Source organism: Heptranchias perlo, chromosome 22 (assembly GCF_035084215.1).
Source record: "Heptranchias perlo isolate sHepPer1 chromosome 22, sHepPer1.hap1, whole genome shotgun sequence".
NCBI classification, from domain to species: domain Eukaryota; kingdom Metazoa; phylum Chordata; class Chondrichthyes; order Hexanchiformes; family Hexanchidae; genus Heptranchias; species Heptranchias perlo.
Genome location: NC_090346.1, coordinates 28,034,043 through 28,056,542, shown reverse-complemented (window position 1 = coordinate 28,056,542; position 22,500 = coordinate 28,034,043). Strand labels below are relative to the sequence as shown.

General features: G+C 42.2%; 1 protein-coding gene across 4 annotated transcripts in view; it reads right to left on the bottom strand.

Annotated features, from left to right (window-relative positions):
• Positions 1–22,500, bottom strand: part of rbfox1 (RNA binding fox-1 homolog 1) — a 431,211-nt gene that overhangs the window by 23,074 nt on the left and 385,637 nt on the right. For 2 of the 4 annotated variants that reach the window (XM_068003706.1, XM_068003707.1), the window contains exons 9-10: positions 8,958–8,997; positions 1,533–1,597 (exon numbers count right to left, since the gene is read on the bottom strand). In XM_068003706.1, the coding sequence (XP_067859807.1) occupies positions 1,533–1,597; positions 8,958–8,997 (105 nt within the window). Of the gene's footprint in view, positions 1–1,532; positions 1,598–3,589; positions 3,633–8,957; positions 8,998–22,500 lie in introns of all 4 variants that reach the window. The other 2 variants (XM_068003708.1, XM_068003709.1) reach the window with 1 other exon arrangement.

Here is a 22,500-nt window from a genome sequence, read left to right as displayed (position 1 = left end):
CATCATAGTTAAATGATAACAGCCTAGGTAGCAGTAGGAGTATTACAATTGTCCTTCATAACCTGGGCTAAGGATGGGGAAAAAGCAAAATCAGCCATGGTTCCTGCCCCTGATTGCTCTCCTGTGGTCCCTACTGGAAAATGCATTTGTGTGGATTGTGGGTGACGACAGGGTGGAAATAAATTGTGATGTTCCCCACGGTGAAATGGCTTGTTGGCACTCACTGTCACTTGGGTGAGGTACAGGAGGGCAATGGCCACCTGGGGAAGAGGAAGGAAGGTAGTCGGAGAGAAGATGTTTTAATTTTTTTAAGTAAGTGAGCAAATATTATTCTATGTCAAAAAATTGAAAAAAAGTTTACTTTGGATCTTCCACAAAAGAGCTGGTCAATGACATTCAGTCCCAATCCCTTAACAAAAGAAATCACAGAAGTTTGCTTCTTTTTTGATTGAAAATGCTGAAACACAAATTATTTTAATTGCTTGTGAGATTACTTCATTGTGATGAAGTAATCCAACATACATGAATTAGTTTGGAAATATTAACAAAATTCAAAAATATCTTTTGTTGGAAAAAAAATCAAATGAGGTATCAGACATTAATCAACAAAGAGAAAACTTTGTCTGTAGCCTTGGGCTGGTTGAGATGTAAGCATTGCCCAGTGCTTACAGTATTGATCTGTAATTGGCCACTGCCATCCAAGGGGAAGGTTTGGAGAACAGTAGTGTCATCCAGGCCTGCAGGAACTATTAGGAGGGAAGCAGCATATTTCATCTAGGGATTGGAGTGTCATATGAGGCCTTGAGTATCTCTTGGGGTGAAGCTGGAGCCTAGAGTAAGCCATAACTGAAGCAGCATGTAGTATGAAGCCACCTTCAGGAATGTGATTAATAAAGTTGAGTTCTACCTTTTCGTTGCTTATTGTGGAGGATGAGATGGATGTCTTGATGTGCTGCGTTTCAGCTAGTGGGATTGATCATTTTTCTCAGGACATTTTAGGCTATGATGGAAGTGGAGATGTTGTTTGAAAAAAAAATCTCAATTTATCTTTGTGATCAATTAGATCTGCTCAATTCAATTCAGATTGTGCCTAAACACTCAAACTCCAACCAATTAGCTCATTCTTACTCAATTTTTATTGGACCTTTTTAGATTTTCAAATTAAATGAAAGCAAATCTAATTTATTCTAGGATGGCAAGTCAGATTTTTCTTATTAGGAATTATAAACTTTCATAAATGTTTTATTCAAAACAGCTGCAAATCTAGAACAAGTCTAAACTGACAGCTGGAATGGAAGTGGCATAAGAGATATCAACTACCATTGTAGAAACAATGCCATAACTGGACCAAGTTAAAGCAGCTGTATCACTCTTAATGTAGTGGCTGTCACAGATTCACAACTCAACAATGCCGTTTGTTTGAATGATAATTCATCATTCCCAAGATGCCACGTGAACCAGTTCCTTTTTATCCCAGCATTGAATCACGTAAATTACAATACAATATATCAAAAAAGGAAAGGCTTCCTTACCTGTCGCTGTAGGCAGCAGCAGTGGCAGTGGCAGGTTGGGCATACCTGTAGGCAGCGTACCCACCCTGGAACAAAAGAAGACGCTCAGTCCATTTGCAATTTCATAGCATAGGATGCCTAGTATTTTCAACACTTATGGAAGCAGATCATGATTTATACCTTAACTAATGATTTCACATTTGATAAACTCAATGGCATATATTTGACAGAAGAAACATGAATTTGTAAAGCTGTTTGCTGTAAGATACATATAGTTTTCATTGCTATTGTACCATAACTTGTCACATTGTTTGTCAAGTTAAATCTGGCCTGAAGATCTGAAATCACAAAGATGTTTTGCAGGTGATGAAGAGAGTAAACAATAGCTCAGATATTGTCACAGTTTTAACGTATCCAAGGTATTGAAATTCTGGTTTAATCTACTGTGGCAGAGTAAATGATTGGACTCAGATTTTCTTGACAAATAATGCATGTTTTGATGGTTAATAATCTAAAATAAACACCAACATATTTCTTTATGCAGATAAACATAAGTAGTTGAAGGATAAATTATATGGACAGTTCAGTGATGCATTGTATTGGTGGATCAATGTGTTGAATCATTCAATGTTAGGGTGATACATCATGCCCATTATTTCCCATGCACAGGATTTCCAATCTTGGCCAAGTCACCAATAGAGGATATTGAGTAGGGTTCAGATATTTCTCTACTGGAATGGAGACAAAAATCAATGACAAATTCTTCCACACTGCTGTCACGCATCTCCTAAAAGCTGGTTAGGGAGCAGTATTGGCTGAGTTCTGGGATCAGGTCTCTATTCCCTCAACACAGGTCAGGCTGGCTGCCCTGTTTGGGCAAACCAAAAAAAGGAGAGGGAATAAGTGTTAAAAAGAAAAAGAAATAAAGTTCTGATTTAGATGGGCTAAATTAATCATTTAATGGCACTGTAAATCATTACTCCTTACTAAAATATAGATTTATTGTGTCAAGCCTTGGCTCATAACAGTTTTACATGTAATTGATTATTCTTTATGATAATTCATGAATCCAAATTATGTAAGTTTGAGAAATTAGACAGTCATTAAAAAAATCTATTAGGTTTGGATGTGAGATCACACAACAAACAACATCCAAGAAGAGATTTGAAAAAATTCCAATCCAATGCTGCTGATCTGAATATGAGCCTTGTGTTTGAGAAGTAATGGCTGTGTTCCTACTTGCTACTCTATTTAAAGGTACAAAAGTTCACTTTATTCAAGTACAGCTTACTGTTTTGTGCAAATAAATTGGGCTAGCTGCTGAACAAATGTTGAAAATACTGAAGGACCCGATATAATCCTCTCAAGATATCCCAAACATATTAATCCTAATGCATTTGTTGGCTCTGTTATTAAAATTAATTCTTTAAAAACATACAAGTCGAAATTAAGCCATTTTAGCAGAAATTGGATTTTAATTAAATTAGCTTTTGGTAATTTTTAAAGTTAGGTTAATTATGGATCTACAATTAAGCAACAGGACAAACAAATGCACATTCAAAATGAATTCTGTGCAGTGATGCATCAATTGTCAAACTGTGAGAACAGCAGAGCCTCCAGTTCAATGGGCCACAATGTTATATCAACCATTTCTAAATGATCACAGCATGCCAATTAACATACAGAATCCAGTCTCTGTAGATAAAGCAAACACCATTTATGATCCAATTAAAATGTGGTTGCAAGTGGCCGTCCCACCATCCTTTGGGACAGCCTCCTCACTGTGTATTCTTGCAAGCGCAGTGGAAAAAAAATTAATAATTATAAATGTCCTGATCACTAAGCTTTCAGCCAAGATTTCCCATCTGAAATCAACATTCATTCACAATAATTTTGCCACCATTCACCCCCAAGCTCTAGTTACTTAGCAAATCCAAACTGCCCCAAAACGGTTAATGCTCACTTAAAGCAAACCCTTCCTGCATCGACAATTGCCCCTTTTATTTCACAGTTAATAAAAAATTTCACAGCAATCCACATCAAATGTGATGTTTCGCTCATCATCCAGTACTCCATACCTGTGGTAACTTATAGCCATACACAGGTTCTTGATATACTATTCTATAATGAAACAGAAATAATGTTTTGAATGTAAAAAGAATGAATAACCCATGAACTCAATAAGCCATTCCTTTTCAAGTTTGCTTTTGATACTAGACCATTAAAAAACTTAAAATCCAAAAAGATTAAAAATTAAAAACTAAATTTAAAAAATTAAGCATAGTCAAATCAATGAAAGGTAGAAGATAGCCCTTTGAGTACTGAAGAGATATTTCTTTGCTATCTTATCCTCTTAAGTTGAAAATAATTCTTTTGCCCTATATTAAAGTTTCACATGGCCTAATTTTCGTAGTCTCTGAAAGATGAATTGTAATGGATAAGAAGCCAGAATGCAATTCATATTTTCTAATGTTGTCTAATACATTTTTTATATTTGTATCAATTAAATGTAATCAATTTAAACTTGGAGGCTGAGTCCTAATTGTGCAACTTTGAAAGAAAATCTCAATGAAGACTACTTCTAGGGGGAAATTGTAATGATACAGTTTTTCAATATTATGTAAAATGCAGCTTCTTTGCAAAGTTTTGAATATTAGTGTACTTTGTTTTAATTTATTTTGGAATTTGAAAATGTCAGTGTCCAGAAGAAATGCTACCATCTTCACCTGCTTAAAAGGTATCCTTGCTGAAAACTAGTGTAAAACTTGTTTTGTAATTTTATCTGAACAATAAATAATGTTAATTCTAACAATGAAGAATAGTTTTCACAAGTCGAAAAAATCTATGGTTCCAAGCAACAATGATGAGGTTTTCTCCTCACTCATAAGTCGTAAGGTCCCAGTGTCTAAATTCAGCACCTAATTTGGTAACCCCCAAAAATGGAAAAAGATGATAGCTGTAACATTTTTCCTCTCCCTTATATCTTCATTTTTGCTGTCTTCCCTCCTAAAAATATAAGAACATAAGAAATAAGAGAAGGAGTAGGCAATACTGCCCCTCGAGCCTGTTCCTCCATTTAATAAGATCATGACTGATCTTCAACCTCAACTCCACTTTCCTGCCTGATCCCCATATCCCTTGATTCCCTTAGAGTCCAAAAATCTATCGATCTTAGTTTTGAATATACTCAACGACTGAGCATCCACAGCCCTCTGGGGTAGAGAATTCCAAAGATCCACCACCCTCTGACTGAAGAAATTCCTCCTCATCTCAGTCCTAAATCGTCCACCCCTTATCTTGAGAATATGCCCCCTAGTTCTAGACTCTCCAGCCAGGGGAAACAGCCTCTCCGCATCTACCCTGTCAAGCCCTCTAAGAATTTTATGTTTCAATGAGATCACCTCTCATTCTTCTAAACTCCAGAGAATACAAGCCCATTCTTCTCAATAGAACAACCCTCTCATCCCAGGAATCAATCTAGTGAGCCTTTGTTGCACCACCTCCAAGGCAACTATATCCTCCCTTAGATAAGGAGACCAAAACTGTACACAGTACTCCAGGTGTGGACTCACCAAAGCCTTGTACAATTGTAGCAAGACTTCCTTACTCTTGTACTCCAACCCCCTTGCAATAAAGGCCAGCATACCATTTGCCTTCCTAATTGCTTGATGTACCTGCATGTTAAATTTCTGTGTTTCGTGGACAAAGACACACAAATCTCTCTGAACACCAACATTTAATAGTTTCTCATTTAAAAAATATTCTGTTTTTCTATTCTTCATACCAAAGTGAATAACCTCACATTTCCCCACATTATACTCCATCTGCCACCAACCCGCCCACTCACTTAACCTGTCTATATCCATTTGCAGACTCTTAGGGCTCGATATTAGGAGGAAGGCGGGTTGCCAGCGGGGGGTCGACTGGGCGCGTGGGTAACCCGCCCAGTGAATTCGGTGGGTTCCCCACGCGATCGCAGCCTAATTGAAGCCACTTACCTTGGCTTCCAGGTTTTGCGCTGGAAAGCTGCGCAGCGGGTGGACTACGCACCCGCATCATACGCTGTCAGCCGGAGGAGCCCTATTTAAAGGGGCAGGCCTCCACTGACTGATGCTGCAGAAAATAGGAAAAATTACAGCATGGAGCAGCCCAGGGGGAAGGCTGCTCCCAGGTTTAATGATGCCTCACTCCAGGTCTTACTGGATGGGGTGAGGAGGAGGGGGAGGAAGAGGGAGATCTTCCACCTGGCAGACAGGAGGAAGTGGCCTGCCTCTGCCACCATGAAGGCCTGGCTCGAGGTGGCAGAGGAGGTCACCTTCACCACCAACATACCACGAATCTGCATACAGTGCAGGAGGCGCTTCAATGACCTAAGTAGGTCAGCCGAAGTGAGTACACTTACTCATTCCCCTACACTCCGTCTGCACATCACCGTCCCCACCCCACATCTCCTTCTGCACTGCCAACACTACTCTATCACATCACTCCTCACACCCACTCAAAGCTCATCCTCATCTTACCTGCACTTACTCACCTTGCCAGTATTCATCCCACCTCTACCACTCAACCCAATCCTCATACAATCTCATGGCTCTATCTCATACTCACCCTCTCATGCATCTCTTTCATGGTCAGCTTCACTCAGGGCATGCATCGCATATGTATAGTAGGCAGCATAAGGCAAACGTGTCGTGAGCATGAAGGGGATGCACAAGGGTGTTTGAGGGTTTGTCATGATTTTTACTTATATTTGATTTCTGATCAACTCACATTACATATTATATTGTCACCACTACTGCCATGTCTTTGCAAATCTTGTCTGGTTTGTACAATAATGCCCTTTCTTGAGTATCACCATGAAGACCCACAACTAATGCCACCCATTGTGTCACTGCAGAGTAGGTGCAGGTGTATTTGCAGGGCTCTTTTGTGCAGACGACTGAGAGACGCCAGCGATGTCCCCAGTGGCACACTGGAAGGATGAAGAGGAGAGGTTGTTGAGGGCAGTGGTAACTTTGACAGCGACAGGTAAGAAGATGTTGCTCGGGCCAGCCGGGAGCAGCTCGGTATGAAGGAGGCTCCAGATGTGTACGACTACATGTCGAGTGACTCTGAGCCTCCGTGTGCACTGCTGCTCAGAGAGGTCCAGGAAGCTGAGCCTCGGTCTGTAGATCCTGTGGCGAGGGTAGTGCCTTCTGCGACGCATCTCTCTCTGCAGTTGCCCTCCTTCCTGCTGTGCAGGTGGATGTTTCACAGCACTGTGTTGTGGAGCTCCACGTGTCAGAGGTGGACGGCATGGCCGGCGAGGCTGGTGATGCTGTTCGCCCTCCGAGGAGGTCATGACTGCAGCTACGGCGGCCCCCATCCGGAAGATATACGTTTGAGGGGGTCTGCAAGGTAGGTAAATGTGTCTGCACACCGGGGTTGAGGTTGCAAGTTTGTGAATTTTATTGTTAGGAGAAGGGTGGTGCAGGCCAAACTTTGTCCAAAGTGACAGAATGGCCCCCTGCAATGAGTGAGGGTCTCCCCCCCACCCTGTCAAATGGACCTTTGCAGCTGCCACAGGCTGGTGGCTGCAACACGTCCATTTCAACTGGGAGTGTTTCCCCCAGTATGGGAAACAGGCTCAGTTTGGATGAAAATCCCACCCCTCCTTAAATATCCTACAAATCAGGTCTCCTGAACAACCTGAACTATCATATTCATTGCCTTAAGTGGGATCCCACTGGCTTTAATTGCCGGCGGGAGTCCCGCATGCGGGGGCTGCGCGCGCATCTAAGCGAGTCACTGGGGAACCCAGAAGTGGGCGGGTTGGAGCCGGGCTCCGGACCCGCCCCGGGTATCCCTGATTTTCGGAGACTCCCCGCCACGAACCTACCCGCTCGGATGTCCAAAAATCGAGCCCTTAGTGTCCTCTTCACAGCTTACTTTCACACCTAGCTTTGTACCGTCAGTAAACTTGGATACATTACACTCGATCCCCTCATCCACGTCATTGACATAGATTGTAAATAGCTGAGGCCCAAGCACTGATCCTTGTGGTACCCCACTAGTTACAGCCTTCCAACCTAAAAATGACCAATTTATCCCCACTCTCTGTTTTCTGTCCGTTAACCAATTCTCTATCCATGCTAATATATTACCCCCAACCCCATGAGCCCTTACTTGTGTAACAACCTTTTGTGTGGCACCTTATCAAATGTCTTTTGAAAATCCAAATATACAACATCCACTGGTTCCCCTTTATCCACCCTGCTAGTAACATCCTCAAAAAACTCCAATAGATTTGTCAAACACGATTTCCCTTTTATAAAATGTTGACTTTCCTAACCACATTATGTTTTTCTAAGTGCCCTGTTACCACTTCCTTAATAATGGATTCCAGCATTTTCCCGACATTGCTGTCAGGCTAACTGGCCTGTAGTTCCCTGTTTTCTCTCTCCCTCCTTTCTTAAATAGCGGTGCTACATTTGCTAACTTCCAATCCACTGGGACTGTTCTAGAATCTAAGGACCCCTCCACACAATCGTCCTTTGGTCTAAAGCCTGAAGTCATCAATTCTGATTCAGCTCATCTGGCAGAATATACTTTTCAGGAAAGACAAGTTACTTTGGTGTGTTTTCCCATTCCACAATGAGTGTCAATAAGATGGAGCACTCCACTACTGCAAGATACTCCATCTAGTGACTCAACTATGAACTGGGAGATTTTCTTCCAGGAACTCACTGATTTTGAACGTAAGTTTGAGTCATCAATTTGGACCCAGGTGCCCAGAATCTTCAGTTGTGTACCAGCCACCATACGTACTTCTGGACCTAAGACTCAGCCTACAACTCAATACAGTGTTAAAGAAGCCAAGCTTGCCTGAGGTAGGACTACTAAATAATGTCATTGGAAGCAGAGGTAAATAATATTTTGTTCTTCACTCTGCCATCTATCACTTTAATGAGCAACAGAACCATTACTGTTATATCATAATATCAGCAGATATCACGCTCATTACAAACACAAGAAAAACGCATGCACAGCCCTCCAAAAATAGAACAGGAATGACATGAAATGCTTGAAAACTAAATGAAAAGATTATCCTCAACAAAAGGAAACCCATTTACAATACCATTCAGTTAACAGGAAAGCAATGATAGATAAATACTGCTACACTTTGTGCTAATACTTTATGTGTTCACCCTGTGTGCATTTAGATACCATAACTATGAGAAGCATACAGCACTCAAAAGGCTAGAAGACCATTTCAAGTTAATAGTGTGAAAAAATATAAGGATATAGATCAGATATATATTCGATTTTCAGCACAATGTACATTGTGCTGAATGTTTTCTGACAGACATTATCACAAAGTCAAAACTGAGGTGCACTGCATAGTAACTTGTAAGAAGAATGGCTTTGGTAATGAATGAAGACTGTATGTACATCACAAGTACTTACATAAATGTCTGCACCATAAAATCCATCCTGGTAAATAACACTGCAAAGATTCACACACAAAAAAAATATTCATGTTAGTGCGATTCCACATGCAAGGGCATATACCAACTACTTCACCACAGAGGTTAGTCCACTGAAAGAATAAAGGTTGCAACACTGATGTTTAAGGAAGTTGAACTGATTTTTCTAAAACCATGTTTTTATCATACATGACTGTAACACTAATGGAAAAGAGTCTAATTTTGAAAACACGGAATAAATTGGTGGAAACGATGATGTAATAGAAATCAAGCTATGTACTGTATGACATGGTTCATTTGTCCTGCCACAATATGGTCTTGTCAGTTGATTCTGGACTGGCATCAGAAATGGCCAGATTACCAGTGTAAATGGCTCCTGAGCTGAATGCCAACAAATGGAGGCACGTACTGGTTAAGCAGTGGATGCAAAATAAGAGATTTCCCCTTGTTAAAAACATTTTGAAAGTAATTACTTCCATTAGAACAGCAGGGCTGATGATGGGTATGAAATGGAACATTTTTCTTCTATGTTACCAGTGTTATCAGCTGCAGCACAGGTTGGATGTAGCTCAGGGCTGACAGCATTGATTGACCAATGGACTTTAATCCAATCTCAAGAGAGCTCCTCCTACTGCTGCAATGGGATGGTTTCATTTTCCCAACAAGGCATTGGACATATATCAATGAGTGTGATTGTTCAATTAACACTAAATACAGAGTAGTTTTATACTCTGAGTTTCTATTCACTTCAAATTAGAAGGTTACCCACATTTATCTCATTAAGACCTTTGACAGTTAAAGATAAGATTGTTATTATATCCCTTTGGGGTAGATTTGAACAGTAATCCAGAAGACCCAGTTTTCTCTCCCACATCTCTTCCCCAACTTTAATGCAGCTGCTGTCTCAATATTTTCTGCAAGCTGATCTGAGTGAGATCACCTCTCATTTTGGTTGTTAAGAAACCAGAGAGTTTGTGCAAAGAAGAGTCATGAGGATGATCCCCAATGTCAAGGGTCTGAAAGACTGAAGAAACATGGGGGTCAATTTTATCCCAACCGGCCCAGTGGATGGGTGGGCAGTTAAAACCGAGCAGGTTAGTTAATCGTTCGGAACTCGCCCTTTTCCTGCCGCCTGCAATCTTAACCTGCAGGATTCTGCAAGCGGCTGAGGCACCAGAGGGCCTCATGAGTTATTTCAAATCGGGGTCCTATTATGTCAATACTCCCCCGCCCCCTTACTTCCTGCAAGACTCTCCTGAAACATCCTCCCCACCACTCACTTTGGAGCCAGCAGATGTGAAATTAACTCATCAGAGCGCTCTCCCATCGCAAACCCACTCCAAGTTAAAATCCCCTTCTTTGGCTTTTTAACCTGTAAGGTGGGATTTGAGATGTGATCTTATAGAGGTTTAAAAGATTGCTATAGAAAAAGTTAACTTGGAACATTATTATTAAACTGTGGGTGCAGAACTAGGGAACACAGGTCCAAACTAGTAGAAGCTAATTTTAGGACTTACATACAAGGAAATAAGGAAATTCTTCTTCACAGAGTGATCAATGTGTTGATTGACGTCCAGATAGAGTAATGGAGGCAAAAACTCTGGTACCATTTAAGGAACAATTGGATGCTACAATGGACAATGGATGCCAGGATCTCTCTGGATGGATGAATTAAGACAGGCTAAATAGCTTTCCTCATCCATAATTATCTTATGATCTTGTGAAATGGTGGCTTTGCTTCAGTTTTTTGAACCAGTGCCAATATAACTACAACCATTGGCTTACCATTTGCAAAAGCTTATTTAAACTCTAATGTTGTAACAGGCAATTTCATATTCAAACAAAAATAAAACTAGCATAAAGCAAATTTACAAAAATAAAGCTGCAAATAGTACTGCAACAATAGAAATATTTTGAATACATGCCTCAAGTGGCTTTTAGGATGTCCATCCATGATTTGTTCTTGTAACCATGCAAGCATGGTACTAACGTTTGTGTAATACATGGTTCCCGATATTTATGGGGAAACGGGAGGGAGCGCGGGTGCGTGTTTGCGGGGGAGAAACCCAGAAATACCGGGAACGCGGAGGTCCTGCCGAATTTAACAGCAGGACATCATTATCATTTTTTTATTCCGTTTCCCAACAGGAAGCCTTCCAAATTGACAGCCTGGCCGACTGCCGGGCGGGAAAGCCAATGGTGGAAGGCTGCAGCCGGGGCATCGCAGGTTGTTGGGGCAGGGAGTCGGACCGGCAATCAGGAGGGAGGGGGGACCAGGAAACGTTGTGGGTTTGGAAGAGGGGACCGGCCGATCGCAGCAGAAGATTTGCTTGAGGGGCTGGGGGGGGGAAGGACACCTGCTCCTCCTGGCCCACAAGCAGTGCTATAAAAAGCACTTACATGCTAGATCCGGCTGCTCCTGCCTCCCTTTAGCTGCTGGATTTCCCGAGTCCTGAGAAACCTGGTCGGCCAGCGTTAAATTTAAATGGCTGCCAAAATATCAGGAACAGAGCCTCATTCACATATTATAATGTTGGTCTCGCCTCTCCAGAGCGGGTTACTCGGACGCCCGAAACTCGCTGATTTAACACCATTCCCCCCCAAGTCTCTCCCGCCGTCATGGGGGGAGGGAGGAGATTAAAATTCCCCCCATTGTATCAATATTTTTAAGTCAACAGTATATTTTTGTGTGTTCTATCTGCCCCCTTACTGTTCCCTCCCCATAGCTCATACCATTAAGAGCTTGAACAGTCCTAATAACACCATAGTGAGGAAGCATATTGCTTCAAACTCCATTGTTTGCAGCTTGAGAATGAAAATGAGAATGTTTAAAGAACTGTTGTTTCACAGTGCAGAGGACATGTTTCTGGTACAGGATTTTTTGGTATCCCTATGTCAGTCTCAGTTACATGCATTTTATCAGTACACTGCAGGTTAGAGTCCTTCACAAAGCCACAGCTTAATGTTTCAATCAATCATAAAGCAGAAAGGTAGAGGAAGAAAAGCCCATCTAAATTCCCAATATTATACTGCTCCATTGCCACAGTCACAACCTCTAGAATTAAATGCATAATGATGGGCAATATTGAAACTCAGGTGATGGGATGTCTGCTTCCAAAAGGATGGCTGTAGATAGAGCTTCCACAGTTGTTGATCACTTGCACCTGTAACAAATGGTTTGACTAGTTCTCATCTGGGACACTAAATAGCAGCACCATTTTTTGGCACCTATCACTAATGTGTATGAGCTTCGCTGGGTCTTATCTGGGAAACTAAATGGCAATTGCATTTTGGGCACCTGCCACCAGGATATAAGTTTGGTGAGTTTTCATCTGGAACTCTGAATGATAATGCCTTTCTGGACAAATTACGGGAAAAACAGATTTTGTCAGAATGCCTCACCCGATGGCTGATTATCAAACGGTTATAATAGAAGTTGTGTTGTACTCTGCAGCTCAGACCATCCCACTATTCTGATCAAAAGAATGGCAAAATAAACAAGGACAAATTTTTTTTGGGGGTGGGCAAAGCATGAAAAAAAGGCATAAATCACCTTGCTGGCTTGGAGGACTGTTTTAAGGATGTTTTAGGACCCATCCAACGAAGCCCACATATCCTGATCAGCTGAAAGCTGACCTGTAGAATGAGAAACTAAGAACTGGCTGCAAGCTCTCTCTACTAATCTGAACATGGCATGACAGTCAGTGGCTAAAAGAGACAAAAGAATAAAAAGGGAAAAGAGTAAAGAAAGAACATGAAGAAGCTTTCAAAAAGATCGGTAACCTCACCTAGGATGAGTAAGTGAGGAAGGAAATTAAATGCTCATCTGCTGGTGTTTATCCTCCACATGAGCTTCCTCCCACTCTATTTACTTCATATCATCCCTTATGTACTTATCTAGCTTCCCCTTAAATGCATCAATGTTATTCGCCTCAACCACTCCATGTGGTAGCGAGTTCCACATTCATACACTCTCTGAGTGAAGAAATTTCTCCTGAATTTCATATTGGATTTACTAATAACTATTTATAGCCCCTAGTTTTCAACTCGCCGGCAATTGGAAACATCTTCCCTTTATCTGCCCCATCGAACCCCCTTGTAATTTTAAAGATCTCTATCAGGTCATCTCTCAGTCTTCTCTTTTCTCGGGAAAAGAGCGCCAGCCTGTTCAATCTTTCCTGAAAGCTGTACCCAGAGAAAGTGTGGGAATCCCCCCCAGCGGCCCAGTATAAAGGAGCAGCAGACAAAGGGCTCAATTTTAAAACAGAGCCGGGAAAGGAACGGGGGTGTCAAATTGAGGACAGAAAACCGTTTAGTACGATTTTGAAGTAAGGACGTCTTTTATTTTTGTGTCGGTTTCCCGTCCAACTGACCGGCCTGATTGACGGGCTGGACTCAGTTGGACGGGAGACCAGCCAGGGAGAGGACATGTTCAGGTAAGTCTGCTGGTAAGTCTTTGTTTGTATGGATGGGCACGGGGGCATAGGTGGGCATGGGGTCATGTGTGGGCATGGGGGCATGTGTGGGTATAGGTTGGCACGGGGTCGTGAATCATGGGGGGAGGGATCGGGGGTCATCGTGGGGGTCCACGGTCATTGAGGGAGAGGATTAGGGTCGGGGGTCGGAGGATCAGAGTGGGGGGGGGGAGGATCAGGGTCGGGGGTCGGGGGGAGAGGATTGGGGTCGGGGATCGGGGGTCCGTGATCGGAGGGGGAGGGGTCCGTGTACGAGGGGTTGGGTGTCTGCGATTGTTGCAGGGTCGGCGCAGATAGGCTTGTTGGGCCTGGGGGAAGCACTCCTGCTCCTCTGAGCCCACAAGCTGTGCCTTTCTAAGCACCTACCTGTTAGTCTCAGGCCTTCTCGCCTCCTTTCACGAGGCGTAAGACAGAAGGCCCGGGAATCCCGGCCCCCCAGGGTTGAAATCGGGGATTAGCGAAAAATGGAGGCCTGAAGCCCCCTTTTGAAAGGTTTTAAGGCCCGACCTGCCTCCTGGGAGCGGGTTGGTCACCCGCCCCTCTTCCCGCCCTGGTGAAAACCAGAATTGGGCGGGTTGGAGGCAGGTCTGAAATAGTGGCAATTTTCAATGCCCCACTGCCCCCAACCCACCCGTATTTCACTTTTAAAATTGAGCACAGAGTCTGAAACAGACAGAAAAAAATCAAAAGGTGACGTCACAGTCCAAGGCAGAGCAGCGAGAGTAAGTTACAGATAATTATTTTGTTTTTTGGTTCAGTGTGGTTGGTGGTTAGTGTTAAGTTAGTGTAAGTATTTAGTTTACTGGTTAAATGGTTGTTAGTGTTTAGTGGAAATGGTGACTAGTTAGTGAGTAATACATTTTTTTGCTCTCTAAACTAGGGGAGTGGTTTAAACTAGGAACCTATAAATTACTAATACTTAAATTAATAACTTAAACTAGATAAATTAATTAGTTTAAAAAAATAACTAAAAACAAACCAAGTGAATTAATTTCTTAAAAACTTTAATTAAGTAAATAAATAAAACAAGGTTAGATAGAGATGGCAGGGCAGGTGGTGTGCCAGAACTGCAGCACGTGGGAGTTTGTGGAGAGCAGCCTGATTCCAGGCAACCACATCTGAAGTAAGTGTCTGCAGCTCGAGGAGCTGGAATCCGAGGTGCAGATATTGCGATGAATCAGGGAGGGGGAAGAGTTACTTGCACACTTTGACCCGGGAGGCAGTCACACCCCTTAGGTTAGGTAGTGGTTTAGATTTGGTTAGTGGTCAGGGACAGGAAGATGTGACTGCGAGTCAGGCAGGAAAGGGGACCCCAGATGCAGTGGGGGAGCAGCCTCAGCCTCTGTCCTTATCCAACAGGTGCGAGGTACTTGCTACCTGTGTGGATGCGAATGAAGACTGCAGGGAGGATGCACAAATTGACCACAGCACCGTGGTACAGGAGGCCACTGAAGTGGGGGGAGCGAGAAGGAATGTGGTAGTGGTAGGAGATAGTATAGTCAGGGAATGGATAATGTTCTCTGCAACCACGACAGGGAGTCTCGAAGGCTGTGTTGCCTGCCCAGTGCCAGCGTTAAGGACATCTCCTCATGGCTGGAGAAGAACTTGAAGCAGGAGGGGGAAGATCCAATTGTCGTGGTCCATGTAGGAACCAATGACATAGGTAGAACTAGGAAAGAGGTTCTGTTGAGGGAGTTTGAGGAGCTAGGGTCTAAATTAAAAAGCAGAATCTCAAAGGTAATAACCTCTGGATTATTACCTGAACCAGATTAAATGGATAAGTGTGTGGCTGAAAGAGTGGTGGGGGAAGCAGGGGTTTCAATTCATGGGGCACTGGCACCAGTACTGGGGAAAGAGGGAGCTGTTCCATTGGACGGGCTCCACTTAAACCAAGCTGGGAGCAGTGTCCTCCAAATCGAATAACTTGGGCGGTAGATCGGGCTTTAAACTAATAAGAGGAGGGGAGGGTTCAGGAAAGGTTAAATTTTCAAGACTGAAGAGAAGAGTCAAGGCCATAGAGCAGAGTAGCAATATGGGTAAAAACAAGCAGAGTGTGTCAAGAAGGGACAGAGAGTTTAATAGAGGTAATAGGGCACGTAAGGTCACATCAGGGAAAAATAGTAAAAAAGTTAAAATTAAAGACGCTATATCTGAATGCACAAAGCATTTGTAGCAAGGTGGATGAATTAATGGCACAAATAGAGTTAAATGGGTTTGATCGATTAGCCATTACTGAGACATGGTTGCAGAGTGACCAAGGTTGGGAACTAAATATAACAGGGTACTTGACTTTTAGAAAAGATAGACAAAATAGAAAAAGGGTGGGGGGGGATTGCCCTGATAATAAAGGATGAGATAAAGGCAGGAGTGAGAAAGGATCTTAGCTCAGAAAATCAGGATGTGGAATCAGTTTGAGTGGAGCTAAGAAATAACAAGGGGTAGAAAACACTAGTGGGAGTAGTTTATAGGCTCCCTAACAGTCTTTATAGTGTTGGACAGAGTATAAATCAGGAAATTAGAGGAGCATGTAACAAGGGTAATGCAATAATTGTGGGGTGCTTTAATCTTTATATAGACTGGGCAAACCACATTGGCAAAAGTAGTTTGGAGGACGAGTTCATGGAATGCATTCAAGACAGTTTTCCAGGACAATATGTCACGGAACCAACTAGATTTAAAATAGGCTATTTTAGATCTAGTATAGTGTGTAATATGATAGAATTCCATATTGAGTTTGAGAGTGATGTAGTTAAGTCCGAAACTAGGGGCTTAAATTTAAACAAAGCCAATTATGCAGGCATAAGGGACAAGTTGGCTAAGGCAGATTGGGAAATTAGATTAAAAGATATGACGGTGGATAAGCAATGGTGAACATTTAAAGAAATAATTCATAATTCTCAACGAATTGAGGAATAAAAACTCCATGGGAAAAGTGATCCAACCGTGGCTAACCAGGGTAGTTAAGGGTGGTATTTGATTAAAAGAAGAGACTTACAATGTTGCCAAAAAGAGTAGTAAGCTTGAGGATTGGAAGGATTTTAGAAATCAGGAAAGGATGACCATGAAATTGAAAAAGAGGGAGAATATTGAATATTGAGGGCAAACTAGCAAGAAATATAAAAACAGATTGTAAGAGCTTCTACAAGTATGTAAAAAGGAAAAGATTAGTAAAAGTAAACGTGGGTCCCTTAGAGGCAGAGACAGGAGAAATTATAATGGGGAATAAGGAAATGGCGAAACAATTATTTGTTAAGAGAGGTTAAACAAATATTTTGTGCCTGTCTTCACAGTAGAAGAGACAAAAACAATCCAGAAACAATGGGGAACCAAGAGTCTAATAAGAGTGAGGAACTTAAAGTAATTAAGATTACTTATTTAAAGTGAAAGTACTGGAGAAATTAATGGGACTAAAAGCCAACAAATCCCCTGGACCTGATGGCTTTTAAAAGAGATGGCTGCTGATATAGTGGATGCATTGGTTTTGATCTTCCAGAATTCCCCAGATTCTAGAATGGTCCCTGTGGTTTGGAAGGTATCAAATGTAACCCCGCTATTCAAGATAATTGTGAGCAAGAAAACAGGGAATTACAGGCCAGTTAGCCTGACATCAGTACTAGGGAAAATGTTAGAATACTACACATAGTAACAGGGCACTTAGAAAATTATAATATGACTAGGCAGAGTCAACACAGTTTTATGAAAGGGAAATCATGTTTGACAAATCTATTAGCGTTTTTTGAGGGCGTAATTAGCAGGGTAGATAAGGGGGAACCGGTGGATGTAATATATTTGGATTTTCAAAAGGCATTCAATAAGTTGCCATGCAAGAGGTTGTTACACAAGATTTGGACTCATGGGATTGGGGATAATATATTTGTAAGGATTGTGGATTAACGGACAGAAAACAGAGAGGAGGAATAAATGGTTCATTTTTGGGTTGGCAAGTGGTAACTAGTGGGGTGCCGCAAGGATCAGAGGTTGGGCCTCAGCTGTTTAAAATATATAGAGATGACTTAGATGAGGGGACTGAGTGTAATGTATCCAAGTTTGCTGAGGATACAAAGCTAGGGGAGAAAGTAAGCTGTATCCAAAGGAATACAGACAGATTAAGTGAGTGGGTGAGAAGGGGGCAGATAGAGTATAATGTGGGGAAATATGAGGTTATTCACTTTGGTAAGAAGATTAGAAAAGCAGACTATTTTTTAAAAGGTGAGAGACTAAGAAATGTTGGTAGTGAAAGGGATTTGGGTGTCCTTGTACACGAATGACAGAAAGTTAACATGCAGGTACAGCAAGCAATTAGGAAGGCAAATGGTATGTTAGCCTTTATTGCAAGGGGGTTGGAGTATAAGAAGGTCTTGCTGCAATTATATATGGCTCTGGTGAGACCACACCTGGAATACTGCATACAGCTTTTGGTCTCCTTACCAAAGGAAGGATATACTTGCCTTAGAGGGGGGTGCAACAAAGGTTCACTAGATTGATTCCTGGGATGAGAGGGTTGTCCTATGAGGAGAGATTGAGTAGAATGGGCCTATATTATCTGGAGTTTAGAAGAATGAGAGGTGATCTCATTGAAACGTATAAAATTCTTAGAGGGCTTGATAGGGTAGATGCTGAGAGGCTGTTTCCGCTGGCTGAAGAGTCTAGAACTAGGGGTCATAGTCTCAAAATAAGAGGTCGGCTATTTAGGACCGAGATGAGGAAAAATTTCTTCATGCATTCAGTTGTGAATCTTTGGAATTCTCCACCCCAGAGAGCTGTGGATGCTCAGTCATTGAGTATATTCAAGATTGAAATCGATAGATTTTTGGACACTAAGGGAATCAAGGGATATTGGGGATAGGGCGAGAAAGTGGAGTTGAGGTAGAAGATCAGCCATGATCTTCTTGAATGGTGGATTAGGCTTGAGAGGCCACATGATGTACTCCTGCTCCTATTTTTTATGTTCATATGTTCTGGTATCATCCTTGTAAATCTTTTTTGCACCTTCTCCAGTGCTTAACCCTACTTGCCCGGCGGAAACCAGGTAGGCACTTAAAATTGGCCAGGTAACTTACCTGGTGATCCTGCACGGATCCCGCCATCTTCAACATCTGAGCAGGAGGCAAAGACACCCACCTGAAGTCGGTGGGCTCCTTCTTAAACATGCAGATTGGAGACCAATGACATCATCAGCCCCCAACTTCAATTTTAACTCTGGCCTGAAAGGATCCGGGAGCAGAATAAGCCATTTATGGTAATTGTTTTTACTTTCCTTGTGGGGCTCCTGCAGGCCCAAAACTTACCATCTTGCTAGTGAGCCTCCCTCCGATGCTGGCCGGTGGTCTTTGGCTGCCTGAACTTCCATTCCCGCTTACCAACTGCCACTTCCCGCTCCTTTTCCAGCTAGTTGTGCCCTGAGCGTCGCCGACCCAGTGCACATTCCCAAGTTTCTGGAAAGTGACTTTTGTGGGAACTCCTTTCCTGTGTGGTAGTTCCTCTTCCCTTTGCTTGGGAATCAGGACCCTTTGTTACCCTTTGCCAGTCAGCCAGCACTATGGCCAAATGCGGTAATTTTGCACTTGCAGGGTGTAGACATTCAGTTCTCAACTGTCACTGAATAGCAACATACAAACATACAAACGTACAAATTAAGAGTAGGAGTAGGCCATTCGACCCCTCGAACCTGCTCTGCCATTTGATAAGAACGCGGCTGATCCGATTGTGACCTCAACCCGATCCTCCCGTCTACCTACCATAACCTTTGACTTCCTTGTTAATCAGGAATCTATCTAACTCAGCCTTAAAAATATTCAATGACCCTGCTTCCACCATTCTCTGGGGAAGGGAGTTCCACAGACTCACGACCCTCTGAGAGAAAAAATGTCTCCTCATCTCTGTCTTAAATGGGAGACCCCTTATTTTTAAACTGTGTCCCCTAATTCTAGTCTCTCCCACAAGGGGAAACATCCTCTCAACATCTACCCTTTCAAGTTCCCTCAGGGTCTTCTATGTTTCAATAAGATCACGTCTCATTCTTCTAAACTCCACTGTGTACAGGCCCAACTTGTCCAACCTTTCCTCATAAGATCCCAGGAATCAGTCGAGTGAACCTACTCTGAACCGCGTCTAAAGCAATTATATCCTTTCTTAAATAAGGAAAACAAAATTGCACACAGTATTCTGAACATGGTCTCATCAATGCCCTGTACAACAGTAGCAAAACATCTCTACTTTTATATTCCATTCCCCTTGCAATAAATGACAACATTCCATTTGCCTTCCTAATCACTTGCTGTACCTGCATAACTTTTTGTGATTCATGTACTAGGACACCCAGATCCCTCTGTACCTCAGAGTTCTGCAATCTCTCACCATTTAAATAATATACTGCTTATCTATTCCTCCTGCCAAAGTGGACAAGTTCACATTTTCCCACATTATAATCCATCTGCCAAATTGTTGCCCACTCACTTAACCTATTTATATCCCTTTGCAGACTCCTTGGGGTGATTTTAACCCCCAAGAATAGGTGGGGTGGGGGCGGGTGGGAGTTGTAAATAGTTGTTTTTTGGGTCGCGATCGCAACCCGGCTTTATTTCTGGGTTTAACTTGGATGTGTAAAAGTACAGGCTTCCCCCGGGAATGCAAAGTCCGAAAATTTTGCAGTTGTGACCCAAAAAAACAACTATTTTCAACTCCCACCCGCCCCCAACACACCCGTTCTTGGGGGTTAAAATCACCCCCCTTATGTTCTCTTCACAACTTACTTTCCTACCTAACTTTGTGTCATCAGCAAATTTAGCAACCATACATTCGGTCCCTTCATCCAAGTCATTGATATAGATTGTAAATAGTTGAGGCTCCATAACTGATCCCTTTGGCACTCCACTCATTACATCTTGCCAACCTGAAAATGACCCATTTCTGCCTACTCTCTGTTTCTTGTTAGCTAACCAATCCTTTATCCATGCTAATATATTACCCCCTACACCATGAGCTCTTATTTTGTGTAGTAACCTTTGTTGTGGCACCTTGTCAAATGTCTTCAATATCGCTCCCATCTCTTTTACAATTTTTCTCCAGTTTATCAATACCACTATGATCAGTGATCTCTGAATGTTTCTATTTTATTCCTTGTCAAATGATAACACATGTTATCTCACCATGCAAACCTAGATTGATGAATGAATCAATCACACCCACCATGCATTAATTCTCCCAAAAGAAAATTACATTACTTTTACTAAGATTATGTCTATCACCTTTGGAACACTTCAAATATGAACAGTTCTCCCCTCCGGATCCTAACTGTTGAATATTAGCTAAGGATACACTAACGTGAGACTGAACCCAGGATCACAAAAGACTGTTGCCACATGACCATTCACTATAACAGGGAGTGAGAATTGTTTCTCAGGAATTGGTACAGTTGCAGAATTTGCTATATGCTCTTGTGTTGTGTAGGCATTCTGTCTCCCCAACTGTGCCCTGGAGCCTCTTCAGGACCAGCATTTTCTCACGTTATGTCCCATCTTATTTGAAGTAAAACACCTGGAGGTGGTTATAATCCAGTGTTAGGTACCAGTTCCTCATATTATTGGGCCTGGAGGCCTGAGGCCTGCACCATGCCAGAGATACTCCAATGTGAGTGGCCAGCGCTGGGAACTCTTTGCTCAAGGGTCATTACACCCCCCCAAAAAATATCAAATTAGAGGTTGCCACTTAATGCATTTGGAGCACCTATTTGGAAAGAGTGCTAAAAGAAGGGCTAAATTTTGTTAAAGTTCTGGCACCCCTGCCTGATGTTTTACTGCACCATGCCATCCTTCCCCCCTTCTCAGTCTCTAGGTAGAGCAAAGTGTGTCACTTAATTCTATAAGTGTCTGAGATCAGGGAAGGTCAGAATGAAGCCAGTTGAGATATTGGTGTTCGTGCGTGAGGTTGGTTCAGCCAGAACCAAAGATCCAAGTGGAACAGGCAACCCTTTTACCAAAGGGGTTCATCGACTCCATGTTCCAGAAGGTAACTCCTGTGTCCCAAGGAAGGAATCAGATGGAATCAGCCATGCTGCTCATATAGACATAGTCAAGGTCATCTAGCAGTGTATAGCTCTGGAATATTGCTAATCACACATACAGACCTTGGGATATCTGGTAGCATGGCATAAATGCATTCAAGGATAGTATTGATGCATTTAAGTGGAAGCTAGATAAGTACATGAGAGAGAAAAGAATAGAAGGATATGTTGGTTGGATGAGATGAAGTAAGGTGGGAGGAGGCTCATGAGAAGCATAAACATCAGCATTGACCTGTTGGGCCGATTGGCCTGTTCCTGTGCTGTAAAATTCTATGTCATTCTATGTAATGATAGACTGGCTATCTAACGCTGATAACTTGTCAGCTATATAGGGATTTAACCCTAAATTACCCTCATCCGATGCAACAATCACAGACTCTGATCACTGGTATAATTAATACTCAATGCCTGCTCATGGTGATTAACAGTGAGACACTGAATTGTCTGTGTAACCTCTGTTACTCATTTGCTATGTAACCCTGTCCATTAATGATTTGCTACTCACACTGCTAGACAACCTTGACTATGTCTATTCATATCTATTAAGTGCTTGTATACTGAACGTTTAACTTTAAGTTGTAACTTTGTAGTCAATAAGTTGTTTGAGCATGACTTGTTGTTGACTTCATCTTTGATGATTTGGCAAGAAAGACTTTACTCATTCACTTGGCAGATTGTGGGTAAAAATACATTCATATCAATCCGTACTGGTTAATATATGGACAGACTCAGGCATCGTTCACTCCTAGACCTAAAACAGGTTGGTAAAACGGGATGGTAAAATCCCAGATGGTAAGGAGTAAAGCGAGGGGGTTTAAGGATTCATCTGGTTCCTTGGCATATATTTGTCGGGATACCGAAACCTAGAGTTCTTACAACTTCAAGTGTAATCCCCATAACTCCTCCACTTCTAAAGCTGCCTCCATGAAAATTGGTTTCCTTAATTGAGCCAAACATTTCTTTGCACCTCAAAAATTGTTAACACT